Source organism: Agelaius tricolor, unplaced genomic scaffold, assembly GCF_023055355.1.
Source record: "Agelaius tricolor isolate 1412-34295 unplaced genomic scaffold, bAgeTri1.0.p SCAF_17, whole genome shotgun sequence".
Lineage (NCBI taxonomy): Eukaryota > Metazoa > Chordata > Aves > Passeriformes > Icteridae > Agelaius > Agelaius tricolor.
Genome location: NW_027269277.1, coordinates 9,747,306 through 9,769,201, shown reverse-complemented (window position 1 = coordinate 9,769,201; position 21,896 = coordinate 9,747,306). Strand labels below are relative to the sequence as shown.

Below are 21,896 nucleotides of genomic sequence, written 5' to 3'. Positions count from 1 at the left end.
CCAGAACGTCTGCATCAGCCAAGTCAGCCCACATGTATTGACATGCATCCCAGAGAAATTAGGTATGGATGGACCATATTCCCCTTCAGACTTGTTAAATAAGGACCACTACTGAAATTGGGTCATTCCCTTTGCCAGGGCAGTACCAACACTGGCACCCTCTGCTCCACACCAGCACTGGCACAGACTGGTAGCACTGAAAACAAGACATATGTCAGCTGAGGCCTTAAAACAAACTCATTAAAATGGCACAATCTCTTCAGTCTTGAATTACAAGTGAATTCCAGGAGCATGGAATGACCACAGGCCTAACCTTGCACTCTGTAAACCAAGAGATTCAAAGTCTGCAGAAAGCCAATTGAATACCTTTTCTTTTTCCCTCTGCAAGACCCAAAATCCTTGTGAAAATGGAAGTCACTGTTTAATTTTCCAGAGGCAGTGAGATAGGGTAACAAGAGACAAACTCACAACTCAGAACGATTCCTCTCAGAGCATGGGCACACCGCATGCCAGAGCGCAGGGAGCACGAGCAGGGGAGGGTGGCCGGGTCCTTTGCAGTACAATGATGGCCACTGGCACAAGCAAACAGGCTCATACTCACCTCTGGCTTTCAGCAAGAGCTAAAGTATCAGTCACAGAGGAACTCAGCTTAAGAAACCGGCACCAGCAGTCTGCCATGACTCACATCTACACACAACCCATTGCACAACCCACTGCCAGGAGGCAGGAGGTGGCTGATTGCCGACTGGGGGCAGCGATTTCCCAAGCCCGGGTCTCTACTGGGGAAGCTGAGAGAGGAGTCTGTCAGCTCAGCCAGTAGAGAGAGCTGCCCCAAGTGAGCAATGGTTGAGATGGAGGGCAAGGTCTGTATCTGCACCTCAGGCACCTTCACCACCCCATCCTGATTCCCCCAGCTGCCACCTCCTTTAAGGTAAAAGGGAAAAAAAAAACCAGTTTGCAGTGACTCCTCTGAATGATCTACAAATGAAGCCGTGCTCATATAAACAATTAACTGGAGAGATGGGATGAGATGATGGGGGCAGCTTCTGGTGGGAGGACAGTGAGGAGAGAGAGGCCAGCAAGACTCTTGGAGCTGCAGTGCACAAGGGGCAGCACCAGAACTCATCTTTCCTGAGAGGGCAGTGGGGCTCCTGCTGGGCTGGGGCAGGGCCTGGCCAGTGATGGGGATGTGCTGCGAAGGCTCTGCCTGTCTGCAGCAATGGAGCCACACTGCAGTCTGCAGGGCTCAGGACCTACAGAACTACCTCAAAGGAAGAGCCACTTTGCAACAAAAAAGCCCTTTGATTTACCACACCTCTAGAAACAGCCACTAACCCCTTCCCCACCTCTCAGCTTAGTCTTCTGCGGGAGGTCTTCTACATCCCATGGTCTCCTCTCTGGGGACTTCTGCCAGCTGAGCTGTGCCCCAAGAGCTGGTGACTATAGCTCAAACAAGTCCTTCACCACAGTGTGTTACAACAAACTGCAGACAGACATCACTTGGGACTAAACCAGCAAAACACACATTATTGTGTTTGCTCCCCTTCCCTCTTCTCTGGGTACCAACTCATGTTACCCCAGACTCCACTCCCTCAACGTTGCCTGACCGGGCCAAGGGCCTGCCAAATAGAGAGCACTGCTCTTTGCAAAACATCTTCCAGCACAAGCAAAAATAGAAGGATGGCCCTGCCCTAATTGTGACCATCTAAAAAGCCCTCTTTAGCTTCCTTAGGGCTGTAAGTGTTATTGGCTGGGTTTAATTCAATGAACTTGAAGCAATGAAGTTCATTGAAGCTGGTTTGTATGAAGAGTTTTTTTTCAGGGAGGCAGCATTAGACAATGAGGTGCTGGATCCCAGGAGGATATTAAACATGTAATATACTGGCAAATATGACATATAAAAATGTTTTGTGAAGGATGAGCAGCAGAGCTAAAAAGCATAAAAAAGCTTGTGCTCATCTCCAGGCTGCTGCTGAGCACTGCAGACCTCCAGCTACTAAATCAATCCAAATTCAAGAGCTTTTCCTTCCTTTAATATTACACAGTGGCTTTTGCTAGCAGTAGACATGACGAGCTGAGCAATTTCCTATGTAGCCAACTGTATGCAACTCTTATGAATAGATTGTAGCAGTAATTTGCAGTAATTGTCCAAAACTGCAGTTTACTGTTATTATTGATTTTGGACCAAATCTGAAGCATTTTTATTGGAGAGATTAGGAGTTATTGCTCCCTAAAGATCTGGTTTTACTAGATGTAGGAGAGTGTCACTATAAAAATGAATTTCAGTACTTTTCAGTATAACAATGTCATTTAAATTAATTTTCTTGGTAATTCCTGCACCCACAGTGACCAACGACACCCAGCCAACTCCAGCTATAGCTTATCCTCGCTGGGTTAAAGACTGCAGAAAAGGACTGCCAGTCCTACAGGGCAAAGTTGGCAGGAGGAAAGCAGACTAGTTAACATTTGCAATACATGAGCTCACTGAAGTAACTTTGTGAAGGTGCAGTACAGGCTGCCTGGAAGGCTGGGGGAAGCCTCAGCTCAGCAGAAGGCAGTAAAAGGCTGGCACGGCTGCCACTGGAGCCAGATTTGAGTCCACATCTGTATCAAAGGCATGTCAAACACAGACACAGGGCTCCTGCACAGGAGCGTGCAGGAGACTGATCAGTGCTGTACAAAAGGTGACGTTTGAATGCTCCAGGCAACATTTCCAAAACCTTCCCAAAAGGCCAAAGGAAACAGGAGCTCTTTCATCCTCAGGTCTGTGGTGGCACAGCTGGTCCTGGCAAAAAAAGTCTCATAAAGCCTTGCTCTCAAGGGTTGGGACAGTGACCAGAGGTGATCACCAGTTTCTTGTACAGTTACCTCACTGACTTACTCTGCGTCGGTCCCACCAACACTAAACTTTCTATCTGTTAGTTAAATAAGGTTTCCAAGCTCGAACAAACCCGCTGATGAAATTAAATAAGACTGTTTCTTTGAAAGAGCTACTGAACAAGAAAACAGAGGTTTTTTTCCCCACCACAATTAGTGAAATAATTTTCATCTGCTTTCTTTTTGAGGTTTTTTTTCTTGAGAAGCAAAATAACAGCCTTGCCGATTACTCTTTGCTAAGGTACCCGATTGTGGTGACATTGAGGCTGACCTTGGAGTCACCTCCCCCGCTGCCGCACTCTCCTTTGTCGTACCACCATTTGTTTTTCAATTTGTCCAAGAGGCCTTGCTCATTCAGTTTTAATACTGCCAGGTTAACAGCATTTCTTGAAACGATAAAACATAACTTGTAAGAAAAAATGCACAAATGCTTAGGAAATCGTAACGTATAAAAAAAGGAGCACAAGAGGACAAATTGGCTAAAATTTCACAGAACGTGGAGCTATCAAAATGTCTGTACAGCAAATACAGGGTTAAATATTGGAGGTGGCATGGAGGATAACATTTGCTCAAAACTGAAGTGTGCGGGATGGGGAAATTGTCTTTGAGAAAAAAAGTAACAACACCACATCATGCAGTTAACATTCGTCACATATGGCAGGTTAACTTGGCTTTTACCATTTAAATTGAAAAAGCCATTGAACTGTAAAATTAAAACAGCAACAAACAATCAGAGAGGACAACACGAAGAGAACACAAAAAATGGATGCATTAAATAAATGAAACCATAATTTACCGTCTTATTTAACTCCATGGAATATTGAAGATTTTAAACTTTTAAGTTACCTCAAAATCCACAAGAAAGAAAATGACAACACAATACATCAGGGTAGGTGGAATACTATAACAACATGGATATTGTTATATTATTCCACCCACCTTAATGCTGAGCCTTTGGGAGTTGCTACACCATAGCCCTTGGAATCCAGGTTGCCTCCAACTTTCATGGTGTCGCAGGGCTTGCGCTGCTCGATGTACTCGTTCATCGTGGACTCCAGCAGGAAGGCAAACTTGCCCTTGGACTTCCTCACTCTGGCCACCCCGTCCGCCGTCGTCTTGGTGAACACCGAGGGCTCGGCCGACTTCATGTACGACCACATTTTCTCATAGACAGCTATTTTTGACCTCTGGGAGAGATGAAAGGAGGGAAATGAAGAGTCATGATGGCAAGACTGAGCTCCTTGGGCTTAGCTGGCTTAGAGGTATAATGACACCCTGTAACTGATTAGGGCTAACAGACCAAAAAAGTCAAGGTAGCGTGGAGACAGATACACTGCCCCCCTGAACAAAGACCAAACCACAAAATGTTTGGCGAGGGAGAAGCAAATCTCAGACATTTATTTACTGATTGCTGAGTAAGTGGCAGCCTCAGAATGAGCAACGGCGTGTGCCCGTCCCAGCCTCGGCTCCTATTCTGTGCTGGGTTTATCCGCCTGTATGCGGCTCTGCTACCGAGCCAGAGGGAGGATGAGAAATCCCAGGTCATCCATCTTGGCCAACAGATGCCAAAGGAGCCCCTCCTCTTCACACAAATCCTCAGCATTGTTTTTTTTTTTTTACACTAACTGCTGCTAGGAAGGGTTGGCAGTTGCTTATTACAAGTTTTTAGCAAGGCAGGAGTGTGTTTTTCACAGTGGCAATGCAAGTCTATGATACAGGAGACCATGACATTCTAGTGGCTGCCAACAGAGATGCTCAAACAAGGGATATAAACAGTGACTACAAAATCTTTTATGAATCAATAATCAAATATTCAAAATTTGGTTTCCCATTTCCTAAAAGACAGCAAATACAAATATGGGCAGTAAGCTGAAAAAATCACTGGTTAACTGCCTGTCAGCCATCCATATTTTTTCCTGATTTCCCTGTTCTGAGACTGAGCAAAACCTAACAGCCTCTAGCTCAGCATACAAGCTTTGTAAACCTTGAAATGTTGAGGAATGTGTTACTTCCCCTTCTCACTCTTTCCCACCAGTAACATTTAAGCCACCCTCAGATCTCAAAGCCACCTCCAGACTGTCATGAATTTGTATCCTGGACTACCGGTTATACTTTCCTGCTTGGTCAACAGAAGGCAGTAATGCCAACTGCATTTCTCCAAAGTCTAGAAATCCCAAAGATTTATATAAGGCTTTCAGTCCAAGTTGTGGGTACCTTGAATTTATGCCTCATATTCCTTGCCAGTTCCCTGTCCACAGCTTTCCTTGCAGAATAGGAATGAAGGAGGCAGTAGCTAAATCTAGTTCAAATTTAGCAACCTTGTGGTGGAAGACTGCTAATGTCCATCAGCTTGATGATCGAGACATGCTTCCTCCTCATCCAGGACAATTTAATGCATTTTGAATAATGTAATGCTTAACAGCCAGCCTCCAAACACTTCACAGGGAGTAAGCCCTGCCTGCACTGCTCCTCAGATTAACATGCTCAGCTGGTGCTGCTACAGTGGATAGAGAGGAGCACGGAGGGCAGCATTTTATTTTATCCTTCCTGATGAACTGAAAAACAACTGAAAATGCAAAGCAATTAAAATCAGCCCATGTGACAACAGGAAATCAGAGAGACAACAATCAAGAGGGGCTGGCTGGGTGGTGGGTGGGTGAAAAACAAGTCAGAGAGAATCTCCTAACTAAAGAGGGGCTGTACAGCTTTGTTTGTTCAGCATCAGGACAAAGAGGATGTAACTGGGGTATGAAATGGTCCTTACACAGTTGAAAGAAGGAATCTGGATTTTCCTGACCTTCCCTGCAACAGCAAACACTGAATAGCCTGAGATGAGGGCAGTGGCTCTGAATTTGAGTGGGGAGTGTGGCAGCTCAGCCCCTGCATGGAGTGCTAAGCCTCAGCTGACTGCAGGACCATGGATCCTGCCCAAGGAGGGAATCTCACTGGGGCTCAGGGCCAGGCTCCCATGGGCTGGTAGCCAGAACACCCTGATAGCCACACCCTGATAATCACTGCCTGCTCAAGGTGCCCTCTGCGAGCACACTGACTTGGTGCTCCTGCTTTTCCAACAACCCACTTAATGGATGTGGGCATTTCCTCATCTCCTGCCCTGCTGGGAGCTGCCCAGGGCACTGCATGGCTCCCAGGAACCTGCCAGAGGGGCTGTGGGGATTCCAGGGATACCAGAAGTGGTGTCTCCCTGTGCCCTGTGGGCAGCAGAGCAGGTGACAGCTGTGCACCTATGCAGGTGGCAGTGCAGGCAGTGTCCCAGGCAGTGCCCCTGGCCAGCCTGCCAGCCCTTCCTGTGCAGCTCTCTTGGGCACAAAGGGAAATAAAACAGCCTGGATGGCCAACACAGAGACTGCAGGAGCAGTGGCAATCCTGGCGTGTCTTAGTTACAAGGTTCTCTTCCTTACAACCTTCATCTTCTTTTAACATAAATAATACAAACACACCTGGCCATTTATATTTGCAAACAGGCACCCAAAGGACAAAAAGAAGGTAGAAAACCATCTTTACTCTTTATGCCTCTCAGCAAGCTGAAGTCGTGTGCCTTCCAAATTGTGCATGCACTACGAATGCTTTTGCTTGTTTTCCTCTGCAGAGTGTGCCTTTAATTATCCAGATAAACCAGAATTTCTTTTCCTTTCAGTCTTTTAACTCACGTGTGAGTACCTGTCTGTCATAAGTTCTTTCATACTCTTTCCACCTGGCCTGACTACCTGAAAGCAATGGCCAGTACATCTGTGCATTGTTAATAATCACAGTTATCTGGTGAGTGCCAACAGCATGCACAGGGCTGCATATGGTCCACAAAGCATGTTCCCTGCTCCAAGGGCAAAGGGTGAATATCATCATTCATGCTTCAGAAAACCAAATTCTACAACTGAAAACCTGCTCTCTTTTCAACTTCAACAAATAGCCTAAGCTTTATAGTCTGTTGCCTTCATTTAACTCTTCTGGATGATGTAGTTAAAAATCAGTTCCCATTTCTACATGGTCATTGCCCACCTCTTCTTCTGCCAAGTGGGATTTTCATAATATCTTGTTATCATCAAATTAACTAAATAAGTATAGCGATCTGACCTAGTAGAAGTAGACAAAAATTCAAGCTAGAAACAAACAAAGCATGTGTTGACTGGAAAAGGTTAATCTAAAATGCATCAGGCATGTATTGGCTGAGGATCTCAGGGATCCTGAGAGAGAGGACCAGGGATGTGATGGGCTCTGGCCATTGAGTCCTGCTTGGTTAGTGCTAATTTTTGCAGCCATTCACCCAAATTCCTAATAAGGTGAAAGTAATTACCTATGATGAGGCTGCTTGGAGAAAGGGATAGTTTTCTGCTCCTAGAGCCATATTTTAAACCTGCTCACTGCCATGAAACTACCAGTTGATTAAAGCTGGTCAAAGATGCAACAGGATGAAATGACAGATGGTAGTTTTAGTAAATTTTTTTTTCCAATTTTCCAATTGCCTCAACAAAACCCAACCACCCCAGAAGCCCCTAAAAGACTTTCAGAAAAGAAAAATGTCTTTCCAAACTATAAAGCTCCAAATTCTGTGTTGAAAGAACATTCTTACCCATCTGTCCCCCTCTGCAGACATTCACACTGCCTCTCCCAGCCCCCCTAGGAGTCTGACACCCATAAAAGGGGCCAGACAGCAGAAGCAACCACAGAGAAAGGATTTACACTCCTAAGTAAGGCAAGGTCTGACAGATCTGCACTGTTGCTAGAGTTCAGTGGCAGTAAAACATTCTCCCTGTCAATAAAGTGTTACTTTTAAAGAGATCCTTAGGAAAAAACCCCAAAACTTAAAAGCAAAGATTTAAGCCAATTCAAAGCCCATAACTGTAGTAACTCCCTGCGCTCTGCAACTCCTATTTCTTTGATATTGCTCTCCAGAAGTCCGCCACCCACATTTCCTCAGGATTTCAAGGGGATATTATTATAATTTTTTTCTTAAAAGCAACATTTTCAGTGTTTCATCTAGGCCCTGAGACACATTAAAGCGTCTTCATTATCGCAGCCTTACTGTAGATATAAATAGAACTGGCCTTTGCTTTGTCAATAATGCTGGCTTTTTTTTTTCTTTATTTGGATATGTTTATGCAGAAATATAAGCCACAAACACCCCAGCCAAGGGTGCAGGCAGCTCCCTTCCATGTCAGCAGAGCCAGCAGCTCTCGTGCCAAGGACTCTCTTCACTTGGCCTGTTACTAATCAGCACCTAAATAGACATTTCTTCTGGGTAGCAATGCACTCATTTGAAAAGAAGATGCCAATCCCATCAGTCCACAATTTTAACACTGTCTTTCATTCTAATTCTCCTAGTTTTGCTGTGTGGTTGACTCCAGCAGTGAAATGAAAAATCAGCCAGAGTGTGTGGTGGCATCTAAAAGAGTGGCCAGTCAGGGCTGGGTGAGTGACACAGGCAAGGGAAGGAGGCAGGTTTGCCTCTCACTTGCATCTATTTCTTCAATCCAGCAACTACAAATGTGGCTCCAGCTGGGCTAGACCTGGTGCCTTGGTTTCACTTTTGCACATTCCAAATCACCTAGAGATCTAGCAGACCCCAGCACACCTTGGACAATTCCTTGACATTGGTTAAATTTAGCTCTAAAATATGAAGCCTTCTCCCAACGACTGAATTCCCTTCCCCCTCTGCAGACATCTGTCTCACACTTCTGCTAAAAGTGACATTGTGTCACCTCCTCCACTACTGAGTAGGGGTGAGGTTGCTGTATTTGAAGGAAGCAACGCTTCTCCTTTCTACTTTAAGTATGTTACAGAGATGCCCTTTACCTATTTTAGAATATTCAACTCTCCCTACCACCTCCTCCACAACTTGAAGGTCTTCTTCAAAATGTCTCCTTGTGCACCCTGTTGGGATATTTTACTAAAAATTACTAAAATGGTCCTTAATTTCTTATGACAGGGACCAGGAAGTGATTTCCCAGCAGTCAAGCTCAAATTGTTCTCCTATAGGTGAGAGCTGTTGATCATCCAGTCATGAGCCACAAATAATCAAATAAATGCTATTTTAAAAATCCAGTTATATATTTTATAACTGTATAACTCTGTTTTATACTTCAAGAAATTTCAGGTAATACTGATTTTTTAACCTCTGCCTTCAAAACTAAGAGGGATAAACAAAGTGTAGCAAAATAAAAAAGCATGTGGAGCATCCTGACTGCAGCACACACATAAAGGTAGGCAGAGACATCAATAAAGGTCCTAAAGCAGCAGACCTACCACTCTCCTCTGCTGCATGGGCCCTATGACCACATTATAGCTCCTTAACAAGGGAGATTTACAGCCCTTAAGTCAGACAGATGTTGCTGATACAAAACACAACGGTCCATACTAAAATCAGTGCAGGTATTTAATGTGAGTAATACATGCTGCCTTTCTACAGATCACACCTCACTTTGTATGGAGGCACACCTCACTGGAATGAACTTGGGCAGTTAAGTGTGAACCATAGCTTCATTATCATCACTCATCGCTTTTCCTCCATGTGTGCAATTAGCTCTTCTGCAGCAGCTAATGAGTCCAGCAGCTTATGAACCATTTAAAAGCAAGCTACTAAACAGGAATGAAAAAACTGCCAAGAGACAGCCTTAGTACTGCTGCTGCTGCCTGGCTTGGGCCCCACTGATATCCACAGGGTTTAGGCAGTTGCTTAACTGAACTTCTACTATGGCAAATTGCAATGGAGTGGCACCACTGTGTTTGCTGTTTGGATATGGCTTTGGTTTGGTGCCTTTCCACTCCCTCTAAGCCTCATGTTGAGTCATCCCTGGCAGAGCTGCCTCTGGGGGGGAGTGAGGGACACTGGTGGGAGCCCTCAGCCTAATCTCACCCCTGGAGCACATGGAGGCCAGCCTAATGATGATGCTACATAAGAACATGATAAATATTATTAGTAAGGTCCCTCTGCCTGAGATTTCCAGGCTCTTTACTGAGAAAGTAAAAATAGGTCTCATGAAGGCCAGAGGGCACCATTAGTCCCCTTTCCCCAGAGAGGACATGAAAGCAGAGATGCCATTTACTGAAGGTCATAGGGCAGAGTCTAATAGATCAATGTCACAGCTTTTAGCCACAGATAACTTGTGATGCCAGCAATTTACTTACCTATATGGACAGAAAAATCAATCCCATCATTACATGAACCTCTTGCTTTTATTACATTCTCGGCAGAAGAAAGTAGGTCAGGGCATTTCTCTTCCAGCAAGGCCAAACCCCAAGTCCACCAATCTTTACCCACAGTTTATGAATTTATGAGATGCCACAGAAAAGCCAGGTTCAAGCATGCACATGTAAACTAGTCTGTATTGTAGGAGCACACAAATCTTTAAGAGTGCATGCACACACGTAAAAGAAAGGGTGATCTGGTGACTAATAATATTTTACAGCCAAGCATATGATGGGAGACATTGTCATGTTGGTTTATTGCTCAAATGATAACTTAGGCTTTAGAAATGGTATTTTTCTTTCCCAGTTGGGTCAAACGAAGCCCAGAGAGCAGAAAGATTAGGCCTGCAAACCCCTGGGCTGCTGCTTTTCTCTAGAATCCTCTATGCCAAGATGCAGACTACCCCTGCATGGGGCTGAGGGATGGGGAGTCCAGCAGGAGGCTGGTGGAGGTGGTGATGGTGGGGAAGGACAGTCCACAGCAGTGCTGCTACCCAAACAGCTGGGGAAGCAGCTTAATAAAGCCCCTCCAGGCTTCAGCACCATTAGTTTTTCCACACCTGACACAGAAAGTGGCCTGATTACAAAAGGAAATGTCTTACAGAAATACTACAATATTTCAGGAGGTGTGTTTTGAGACTTCCTCTCTGTATATCATGGTTCTTTTTAAAGTGTGACCTTTGGCAGCAGGGGGGTGATGTGCTGTAGCTGCTTTTTAACAGGCAGCTCTTCTGCAGCGAGCTCTGCTCGCACAGACAAGCAGAGTCACTCCGGCTGCAGCCAGACGCTGCTGACATGTCAGTAACAGTCTGAGCAGCAGAATGTAAATCAAGGTTTTAAAATGCCCTTTCCTGGCACAACACTGAACTTCAGACTATATTCATCTCCTCACTTTATTGCTGCCTTTACTCCTCCTTGTTGCAATGCTGATTGGGAAATTAAAATGAAAGTCTTTTCCAGAGACAAGCTGCCTTTGTAAATCCTCTGCGACTCAGGGCCAGAGCCAGCGCTCGGGCAGTGCTCGCCCTGGGGAAGCAGTGCTGGGGGTGACAGGGGCTGGGTGGCACATACCAGGGATCTGGACAGCTGTGCTGGGTAAACCTGTCTGTCTGTCTGTCTGTCTGACTGTCTGTCCGGGGAGCAGGAGCAGCACACACTCAAGCTGGCTGGAGGGAGGCTTACGTCAGCCTTCAGGCTAAGGGGCATCTTTCCAGCAGTGACATATTCAGCAGAGTTGTCTTGTCTGGGCAACTGAGCAGCACAACCAGCCCTGCTCTGGATTTGGCCCGTAATAAATTAACAGAGAGCGGCATTTCCAGCACATGATCTGAACACTGTCAGGTCTAATGAGTTTTCAGCTCCAGACAGAAAAGGCCAATATACAGGCAATGATGGAGAAATCCCAGTGGACTGCAAGAGGGGATGTTTCATATTCACATCATTAGAGTTTCTAAACCTTCATGTATTTCCTAATTATGCAAAAGTAACAGTAGCAGTGCTGTGAGTCATTTATCAGCACCCATGTATTTTAAATGAATCTCTAATAAGCATGTACTAATGTGACACAGCAGCATTACATAAAGTAGTAGAGACTTGAAAAACCAGGGTCCTCGCTGTCTTGGGCAATGTCATTATCATTATCATAGAGCTTCTCTCCAAAAAGTAGAGCATTCAAACAGCAAGTGATTTTCCCCCCAGGCACTCTCTGCTTGCCTCTGTGGTACAGACACAGTTACAGTGTTAACCCACTGTGAGCTGCTGTGTCTGGCTTCCCACAGGCTGCAGCCCCTCTGTGTCCAGCTTCCCATGAGCTGCAGCCTCTCTCACTACCTGGTCCCCAGAACCCACAGCTCTGCTCTTACAGAAGGTGACTGCTGGGTGGTATGGAGATAGAGGTGAGCTGGAAAGCCTGAACCACAAACACAAGAGCTATAGACAAATGCCACCTGTTATTGAAGATAATGGGGAGATTTATTCAAATATTTGTTAGTAAGTGTTGACTGAAAGCTTTGCTAAATCTTGACTTGCCTGCTGAAATTAGTAAAATGGCTCAGCCACCTTAAGCCCAGCTCCATTCAAATGCTTCCTTTCCAAGAAGTAGATGATGGATGAGCTGTTAATTTTAGTTCCTGTAAGGATACATTTTCCTCTCCAATCTACAGCCTAAAGACATTAGATCACCTCATGGGAAACCATTTCTTTTGCAATTATGTCACATTTGATTTCCTGTTGCCTTTAAAACTGCCTGTTGGCCATGTGATAGAAAGGAGGTTCAAGAGATAAACAAACCCCACCAGCAGACCATCTATCATCCATGCAATGGAGAGGCTCTGATCTCTCTGCATGCATACAGCCACCTTTTAATATTTGTACATGCTCCCACCTATATCAAACAGGGGAAGAGAGAGAAAATATATAGGTGAATAAAATTTTCACACCTTCTGTGTTTAAAAACAGTTAAACTACAGTACTTTTTATGATTAACAACTGCCACATTGAATATCTCAGATCTATAAAACTCATCTTTGAAGCTACCACTTTTCTGTGATGTTCTATTCTTTAATGTTCATAAATAAAATCACACTTCAATATTTTTGTCAGGAATTTTTTATGATGACTGTGTTGTTTAGCTCGATGTCAAGTGCACAGAAACCTCCAAACTGCTAATCATAGTTTTATCCTAAGGCAAAAGCAAAGCACTTGTATGACTGCAGTGCTAAAAACAAGTCCTTCATCTTCACTAGCAAAATAAATTTTGAAATTAAAAATCAAAGAGTTTAACTACAGATGAAACCCTTAGTGCTGCGTTCACAGAGTTCACAGTGATGTTTTTAATAGCCTCTAATGATGATCTCAATATCGTTTGATTGCACAGAATGCATAAAAATCATATGGCAGCTAGGGGTGTAGAACCCAAGGCTTCTCCTTACCTAAACAGCTTGCTCGTGGAATTTATTTCCCTCTCGTCTTCACACAAGCTTATCATCAGAGGAAAGCAATGAGCTCTTTAACTCATAATGGGTGTAACACACTGGTGCTTCTGAACACATTATGGACATAATTCCTCGCTCTCTCCTGAGGCTCTGCCATGGAGCTGTGCTCCTCCTTGGCTGCCTGACTGGCACTGGCCTCACCTGACACTGTCAGAGGCACCTGAATGGGGAACCTTCTCTGCATGCTGCCAGCTGGGGGGGTGAGTGGCACTTGGCTGTTTGGAGCCAGGAGGGACCCACTGGTGCCACCACAGCCCCTCCTCACACAGCCCAACACAAGGCTCTATGGAACAGGTCTGAGTTAACCTACGTGCTTTTAGCTGAGGATGTTTCTAAATCCTTTTGATGGGTTAAAGGAATGTTTTCTTTTAATTTCAATAGTATTTGGAGTTTGTTCTTTCAGAGAAGTGTTAATTTTCTGTTTTGGTGTTAATCTGCCTGGTGTTTTTTTCTTTGCTTTCCAACGAATTTTTTTCTTTGTTACCTTTAGTTTTACCAGCTTGACAATTTGGTACTTAAGTTTCTTTTCAAGAGATACCTCACCAATCTCCTTCCCACTTACTGCTTTTTCTGGTAGCTGTTTGCATGCACCTCTCCTCAGTATGGGCAAGCAGAAATGCAAAGCCTTATGCCAGCGCATCTCATGCTTTTCTATCTGTCCCTGCTGAACTATTCTGATTTCAGAATAGTTTCAAAATGGGAAACATTTTAAGAGGCCATCCTTAGTATGACTTCCTGTGTCTTAAAAACTGTGGGTTTATACATATTTTGTGTATAGACAAAGTCCAGAAAGGACTCACATCTGAATTTGGTTTGCAAAGAACCACTTTTTGAGGAAAACCAACTGTAAGAGCTGGAACAACCATCATGCCCAAAGGACCTTCAGTCTTTCTACTGAAATTCCAAACAGATCTGATAATTAATGGCATTTACAGGAGGAAAAATCAGGAACTGACTTCAGGGCAAGTCATTCCACCTGAGGCATGGGAAAGCCACTCAGTAGCTGAGTTGTTCGGTTTGGGACATCCTTAAACTTGTGCTGAGAAATATACAAAGAAAAAATTCTAAAGTAAAGTAACATTCATTGGAGATCTTCTTTTCTCCTTAATTTTGTGAACAGTGATTAACTACATAAGTTCTCAGTGAAGTGTACTAGCAGGTCAGCTGTGTTTGTCAATGATCAAACACACACTTGGCAAGGTATTTTGCAGGAGCCTCTTAACAGAGATATCTGCTATTAATTAAAAAAAAAACAACCATAAATTCAAGGGCAATTTATATTTCTAAATGTCTACAAACATGTCCTGCTGAAGTTTAAATACAGCCAAGTTTAGACAAGAATCACTAACTGATTGTAAAGGTCATGCCTTTTGAATATATGCATATTGGAGGTGAAGTATTAGAGTGTGGTATTATACTTAGGCTCAGTGCTAAATTTGGATTAAATGGCATTATATTGATTTGATAAGCTGCTCAGATATGCTGAACCTTTAATTGAATGTATTAGAAGATGTTAATTCCAACAGATAGACCTTTAAAAGTAGCTTAGGGATTTGAAACTTCTTTCTCATACAGGCCTTCACCAACCTTCAAGAAAGAGAAAGAGGAATTTTGGAGTCCTTAATCTAAGTCCATGTGTTAATAAATATCTCAGGAGAGGTTCTTTCTTTTCAATATGGATGAGTGCCCTTTGAAAGTCAAAAGGGAATTGATGTAATCTATTGATTGCCATTTAAACGCCTTTATAAGCTAATTAGTGCAAAATGTAAGATGTTTCTGAGCAGAAACAAGCAACAGCCATGAGAATAAAGGAAGGTTCCTCTGAATCTTAGATATACTGGGAGGACAAATGCCCTTATGCAGAGAATCACCAACAAGTGAGAAGTGTAAACAGTGTCTGCTGTGAAACTGTTAGAAAATATCAGCTTTGGCTGGAATTGTGAGAGCAGTGTTGGAACTGTGAGAGCAGTGTTGGCATTGTGAGAGCAGTGCTGGGACTGTGAGAGCAGTGTCACGCCAAAGCAGCCGCTGTGCAAGCCTCAGGCAGCAGTGGTGTATCCAGCTTAACCCCATAGCTGGGACAGCCTCTGCCCAGGAGGCACTGCCACGTTTAGGGAAACTGCCAAGACTGGAAAATAGGTCATGAGCTGGAGTCTGCCCAGGTCTGAAGTGGCTCAAAGTCATTACCATCTGTTCATCTGAATTGAGAGGCTGGTATCAGTCCAGTTTCAGGTATTCACACTGTAAAAAAAACCCTTCAAAAGTGATGCTGTCTGGAAATGGGGCTGGCAGAAGGGAGCCATGGCCTGGAGAAGCTCCTTCTAGCACATGCAGACAAGATGGTGGGGATCTGAAGTTATCCCTTTATGATGTATCAGGAGGCAATTTTTCCTTTCTACTGTCAGCCTGGCACCTTCCACTGACCAGCAGTGATTAAGATCAGGATCTGGCTAGTATCTTTGAGAAACATTTTAGCCTTACAGCTCTAGAAAGAGATATACCCATACAAGCTTCTTAATGGGATCTTGGAGAGATTGTCCTGAACCTCCTCCTGTGGGAAGCCATGGCCCAGCTATAAAGCCAAGTTACTCCTTTCTCACTGAGTAAATGATCATGAGCCACTCAGCTGACCGCTGTTTAAACTAGCAAAATGCTGGGGGAAAATAGGTGGAAGATATTTCCCTTACACAGGGGATAAGCATCATCCTGTACTCAAGAGAACTCATGGCTTTTTCCAACTCAGAGCACTGTCCCTTCCACTGCTGCCTTTGGCAGCAGAGTGGAAAGAGATGCCAAGGGAGAACAAGTATCCTAAAACACAGAGAGGTGCAGTCTGTGCTGCAGGATCTCGGAAAGCAAGAGTCCTCTAAGTTAATTGAAGTTTCAGACACCTTTACTGTCTTATTAAGTAACTAATAAGACTGTACAACAAAGTATTTATGTGAACTAACACATTTGTTCTAAGGCAAAGCTTTTGCCCTTTTCAAATCAACTGAAGAAGACTCTAATTACAACACTTTCATGGATGCATCACTCTATTCAAATTAATCACTCTGCAGAAGTTAATACAACTGAAATTATGTTGTGTGCCTTGAGAATGCCAAAGAGAGAGAAGCACACTTAGGGCTCATTCTTCCCATTTGGCCCATACAGCCTTGCTCCACACTGCTGGGGCTCTGCTCTTGTCCATCCCCACCCAACTCTTGTCCTGGCCTGATGGAGCTGGCAGCTCCTGACAGATCAGCTCATTTACAACCCTGCTTTTCCCAGCACCAGCAGAGAGACACAGCTCATCTCAAGATTATTAGCAGCACAACAAAGCATTCCTACATTTACCAGACTTTGTATCCTTTCACATGAAACACTCATTCCTTTGATCTCTCCGTGAGAAGGGGTTTGCTTGTTGTGTCAAACTATTAAGGAAATGAAGGAACATCCCCATACAATTCCTCTTTCTATATGAACTGTAACAAGATAGTCAAAAGAAGGCATTTTCCCCCCTAAGATCAGTATAGTGACTATAAACAGCACCAATATTTCTGAACAAGTTGAGCTACCTCTTTTGACAGGTTCACTCAACTAATTTTTGTTGTAGACATAATACTGCCTTGGGTTGATGATTAAGTAGAATAATTTTTTTTATACACTAATGTCACCCTTACAAGGTCAGTGCTTATTTCACAGGATTTTAACACAAACCAAAGCTGCTGTAATGTACCTGCTACCACAGTTAATTAAGAACCACTGAGTATCTCTTTTAATATAAAGACATTACAGGCAGAGTGCAAAAGCTTCAAAAAATACCTCTGCATTCTCTTTCAGGTTTACATCAGATGTCTGTGTCATGCATTGAAATTTTAAGTAAATTCAAGGAGCCCTGAGTATTTCTCCAAGGAGCCCTCAGTATTTCATCAACCTACAGCAGCAAGGGGTTTTTTGTCTCCCTCCTCCTAGCACCTGGCCAGTATGCATGACAGGCAGTAATTAGTCCTGCAGCACTGGCCACTCTTCTATACAAAAAAATGTTGGTTTGAATGGCATCTGATTGGCACTGCTGAGAGAGAACCAAGAGCTCCCTGAAAGGCCTGAGCATTCCAGTTCACCCTTGGAAAGAAATAAGAGCTTTTCAGGATGACATTTTCAGAGACATAAAAGTGGACTGAGATAATATTTAGAGTTCCTAATGCCTCTCACCAAACTGTCTGCAGTTCAGTCTGTGGCTTGGCAAGAGGAGAAAGGAAGGATGATCTTAAATAAAAGTGTGCACCTGCCCCTACCCCCAAATGTTGCAAACCCCACACCTCCCTAAGCAAGGTGAAAAACAACCAGAGCTCTGGGGAACAAAATTTTTACCTGACTGTCAGATACAGCCACAGCCAGATGCTGGTGAGCACTGAAGACACAACAATGGCAGCAATCAATGCTCCACCAGGAATGAGCAGCACACAGGCCTCCCGTCCCCCTTCATTCTGGCAAGTGAGCACGGCCATCGGATGGCATTACTGGCTGCCAGCTGGGCACGCACTGCAAGTAGGTCAAGAGCATCACTCCTTGCAAGAGTTTTCTCTGCTAAATATTGTGCCAACCACTGCATTATTGCTCATCAGACCAAGGCTCTGAAACTGGTGTTACAAAACCCTTCCCATGACAGCAGAGGTTGGGTTTTCCATCTTGCGATGTTTCAGGTTAAGCAAAACCAGCCATTTTTGATAAAATGCCTTTTGATATTAAAATCTGCACTCAGGCTTGTCCTGATTGCACAAAGCATAGGATGGCTATTACAGCTGCATAAAATCAAACAACTGAAACTCATAAACTAGGCACTTAAAGGAGATTTAACAGACTTACTCTAAAGAATTCTTTGGTTGAGCCTGAATCCAAAGTGCCATAGGCTATTTCAGTTTGTTTAGCCAGGTCCTCTGCACTCTCTATGGGTGAAACCATCCTTTCCACCGTAAGGAAGGCAGCAAGATTAGCAGTGTAGGAAGAGATAATGATGAGAGTGAAGAACCACCAGACTCCTCCGACAATTCGCCCTGAGAGAGATCTAGGGAAAAACACATATCATTAAATTGCTTTGAAGACAATCCTTGATTATTTTTCTTACTTGACTGAGGAGAAATCCACATGCACAACCCTTTTGTCCAGATCTTCCAGGTATCTGTGAATAGGTGGAGTGTGAGCCAGCTCCTGATAAACTCCCTCAGGAGTGAAAACCTGGTCTTACCAGGTCCTACCTGGTCTTACCTAGTGCAACTCTTTTTGCATTCTTTCAATGGAAACAAGAACAGTAAATTAAGAGATAATTCATTTGAGGAGAGAAATAAACTCTCCTGACTTCCACAAATCCTTTGCTGGAAAAGGCTTTTCCCAGGAGATTTTTGCTGTCTCCGTGTGTCCAACCTTTCTCTGTACTGGACATGCTGGGATATGCCAGCATCATGTCCCTTTGCCCAGCTTAGAGGACATAAATGCACCTTTTACTGCATCCACTCCCAAAATGTAACATACAGTAAACCGCAAAAAGGAATCTGAGTAAACATGCAAAAGAATGTACCAAAAATGATCCAGTATCCTTCTCTCATCACAACCTAGCAGGAATTACAAATTGAATCTGCATATTGAAGTGAGAAGAGAGGCTGGTTTGGTTTATGTTTTATGTTAATTAAAATTTGCATGTTGCACTCTTCCAAGTCAAGCATATCCCTGCTTTATAAGCATCAGAGCAACAGAGAAGGAAACAGAAAAAACCCATGTTTAGTTTTTAATGGCAGTCTTTGGTTTTTGTTTTTTTAAAGGAATTCCATAAGGACTTAAGAAAAAAGCCTATTTGCAAGCACATAATTATAAAATGCCTAATGGTCAGAAGGTCTGGATCTTGTCAGCAAGAGCTCTTGACGCTTTATAGCAACTGAACATCAGCCTCAAGGTATTTGGTCTGGGCTGAAGGATGGCAGTGACACGTCACTGAGCTGGGTGGGGAATTTCATTGCCATGTACATTGCTTGTTCTTCAAATACAGCATGTTGACCAAGAATCATTTCAACTGCTGAGACAAAGCTATTTCATGATTTCCCTTAGCTCTACTGATACCATTGGAGGAAGAATCAATCCCAGACACATCTGTGGAACCTGGGTGCTGTAATCCTCGGTTTGTGCCAAGAAAAGAAACAGAAAACTCTTACCTGTTTATTTGTTTCCTTCAAGCCCCTCAGTGCCATCCCTAGACAGTGGGTACAAGTTGTCCTACCAACAGATGGAGATAGGCAAAAACCAAAAGTCTCATCATGCGCCCCCACCCCACCCACACAGAGGGGTTTGCTGGTAAACTGCCCAGTCTTGGCCAGAGCCTGAGATTGCCTGAGCCATTAAAAAATTGCCATTTAATTATTCAGAAAAAAAAAATTAAAAAATGTATCCATCCAACATTAAAGACCATAAAAAAAAATCACCAACACAATAAAAACAGAGAGCTCAATCTGAAATATGTGAGAGGAATGTGGGAAAAGGTGAAGCACTACTGTTCTCTACTCTCCTCTGCCCAAGGAGCAGCAGCTCCCACTGAGAGGGCAGATGAAGGCTGGTTCCTCAGAGTAGACACACATCCACCAGATCACCCAGTGGATGATCTGGTGGAGGAGGCCTCCCTGCCTGTCTTGATGGACTCCCAAGAGGGTAAGAGGCTTCCAGGTTTCAGCTTGGGCTGTGGAGCTGTTGTGCTCACTAACACAAGGCTACTGAGCTGCTGCAAAGGGAATTTGCAGCAATACAAATACAGAATAATGCCTTCAGTCAAGGAATCTATCTACCTTACTCTACTTCCTTTGTAGGTATCACGTGAACGGGATTTCAGGGAGGGCTGCAGGCCTTTTTGGCCAGCTTCCTTAACAGGTAGGGTTGTGGCTTTAGCTATTTGGTAACATTTGATACCCTCTTACTTGGGCTGACACAATTTTCTCCAACTACAAATCAGCCTGCTGAACTTGTCACATAAGGCTTCCTTTGGAGCCAGCAGAGAAAGAGAGAAGAGCCTGACACCCTCAGAAGAGATTTATCTCACTTGCTGTAGTGTGGGATAAATCTAAAGTTGTCCATCTGTCTCATAACTTCGGAGAGAACAAAGATGCCTCACTAAAAACCACAGTCTATTGCTTTCAGATGGCTGTGTCAGGTGAAATTCATCCTCCTTTAACTCCTTTCTTCACTACACACTTTCCATCTTCAGAGAAGACCTGGAGTTGAACTTCTCCTCCCTGCAGTGATGTGGACATTTTCAGAGACAGATGGAGGAGGGGTTTGGCTAGCAGGCCCAGCAGATGAAACATCTCCTTCCCTACTGCAAGACAAGCTCTGTCTGGAGTTTCCAGGTTCCCAAGGCCCTCTTGCTTTAAGGTAGGTCTTGAAATAGGGAGAGGAAAAAAAAACTTATCAGGGTGTTCTGATAAATGCAGTGGAAGCATTGGGAATAAAATAGTATATGTTCATTTTCCCTACAGTTTCCCACAGGAAATCTCTTACTTGCATTGGTAGCTGCCCCTTCTGTTGGTAGGACAGATGGGTTGCTAGGATGGAGATGTGCAGAAGAGAAGTGTTTTCCAAACCAGTGAAACGTCAAGTTGCCATTGCTGCAACAATAAAAGGTTTGTGCCAGGCTGTATGTTCAGACAGCATCCTACACACTGAGAAAGGTAAAAATACCTCACCCCAGAGGTCTGGAAACCTGCATGAACCAAGTCAGACAGATACAGCACAAAGACCACCTGAGAGGCAGGAGAAGATGGGAACAGGGGGATCCCTTGATGAAAAAGGCACTTCCCCGAGGGTCCTACGTGCAAGAGAGGGGTCTTGCTAGATGGGGACCAGGGCTGTTCTCAGAAGAATTGAGGTCACTTCAAAGAAAACTGGATGTCACTAGAGTTGTTTCTCCCAGAGTCTTCCAAGGAGCACAGAAAGAAGGATTAAACAGCAGCTATTACACGGAGCAGTCTGGGCTGACATAGCTGTCACTTGGTGTCACAGAAAGAGGCAAAAGAAAATCAAATAAACCACAAAGTTGACACTGAAAGAAAGACAGACAGCAAGATGAAGAACAAAAACATGGACAAGCATGGCCTGGCAGCCTCCTTGACCAAAGAACCCCAGTTTGCCCCATCCATCTGCTCAAATGAAGACTCCTTATACCCACTGCAGGGGCTGGTGTAGAGGGAGAAAAGGGTTAGTATAGGAACACTGGGCTGGTAATCAGAGAGTGCTGTTTGGTTTATACTGTGAACCACAGAAATGTTTTTCTATTACTCAGATAATAATTATAGAAAACCCAGTCAAGCTTCTAATACCAGCACCATTGTTTCTGATGCAAGCCATACCTGTCCAAATGTGCAATAATGTAATTAAAAACAATCAATTAATGCTTTAGCTTAATATAGTCTTCCAAATCACCTCAAATTGTATGGCATTATTTTAAAGTGAATTAGAGCGCTAACAAATGAGAGGAGCAACACAGGTCTGGAACAACAGGATTATAACTCAATTGTCAAAACAAAGTCAGATGGTGATTTCAAAAGCAAGTAAATAGGAAGAGCGCATACCTTGAGAGGAAATTTAAAAGGAAGCATGGAGTCAAATGAGAGCAAATTAGTAACAAGAGAAAAAACAAAATAAACATTGAAATTCACATTCAGTTTCCAGGAGAACAATACATATAATACATTCAAACAAAACTTCATTTATGAAAATAGCTTGCATTTTGTTTCTGCTCAAGGCCATAAAAGATATTTGATTTCCTATATTACAGATACATAACAAGCTTCTCACGCTACTCCATTT

At 43.7% G+C, this 21,896-nt stretch overlaps 1 protein-coding gene across 5 annotated transcripts in view; it reads right to left on the bottom strand.

Moving 5' to 3' along the window:
- The window catches only part of GRIA3 (glutamate ionotropic receptor AMPA type subunit 3), a 145,340-nt gene that overhangs the window by 17,786 nt on the left and 105,658 nt on the right, over positions 1–21,896 (bottom strand). For 3 of the 5 annotated variants that reach the window (XR_011681565.1, XM_071442408.1, XM_071442406.1), the window contains exons 12-14: positions 17,919–18,117; positions 3,817–4,064; positions 3,149–3,263 (exon numbers count right to left, since the gene is read on the bottom strand). Coding sequence is in view for 4 of the 5 variants with exons in the window: in XM_071442408.1 (XP_071298509.1) it covers positions 3,149–3,263; positions 3,817–4,064; positions 17,919–18,117 (562 nt within the window). In the remaining variant the exon portion in view is untranslated. The remainder of the gene's footprint in view (positions 1–3,148; positions 3,264–3,816; positions 4,065–17,918; positions 18,118–21,896) is intronic. The other 2 variants (XM_071442409.1, XM_071442407.1) reach the window with 1 other exon arrangement.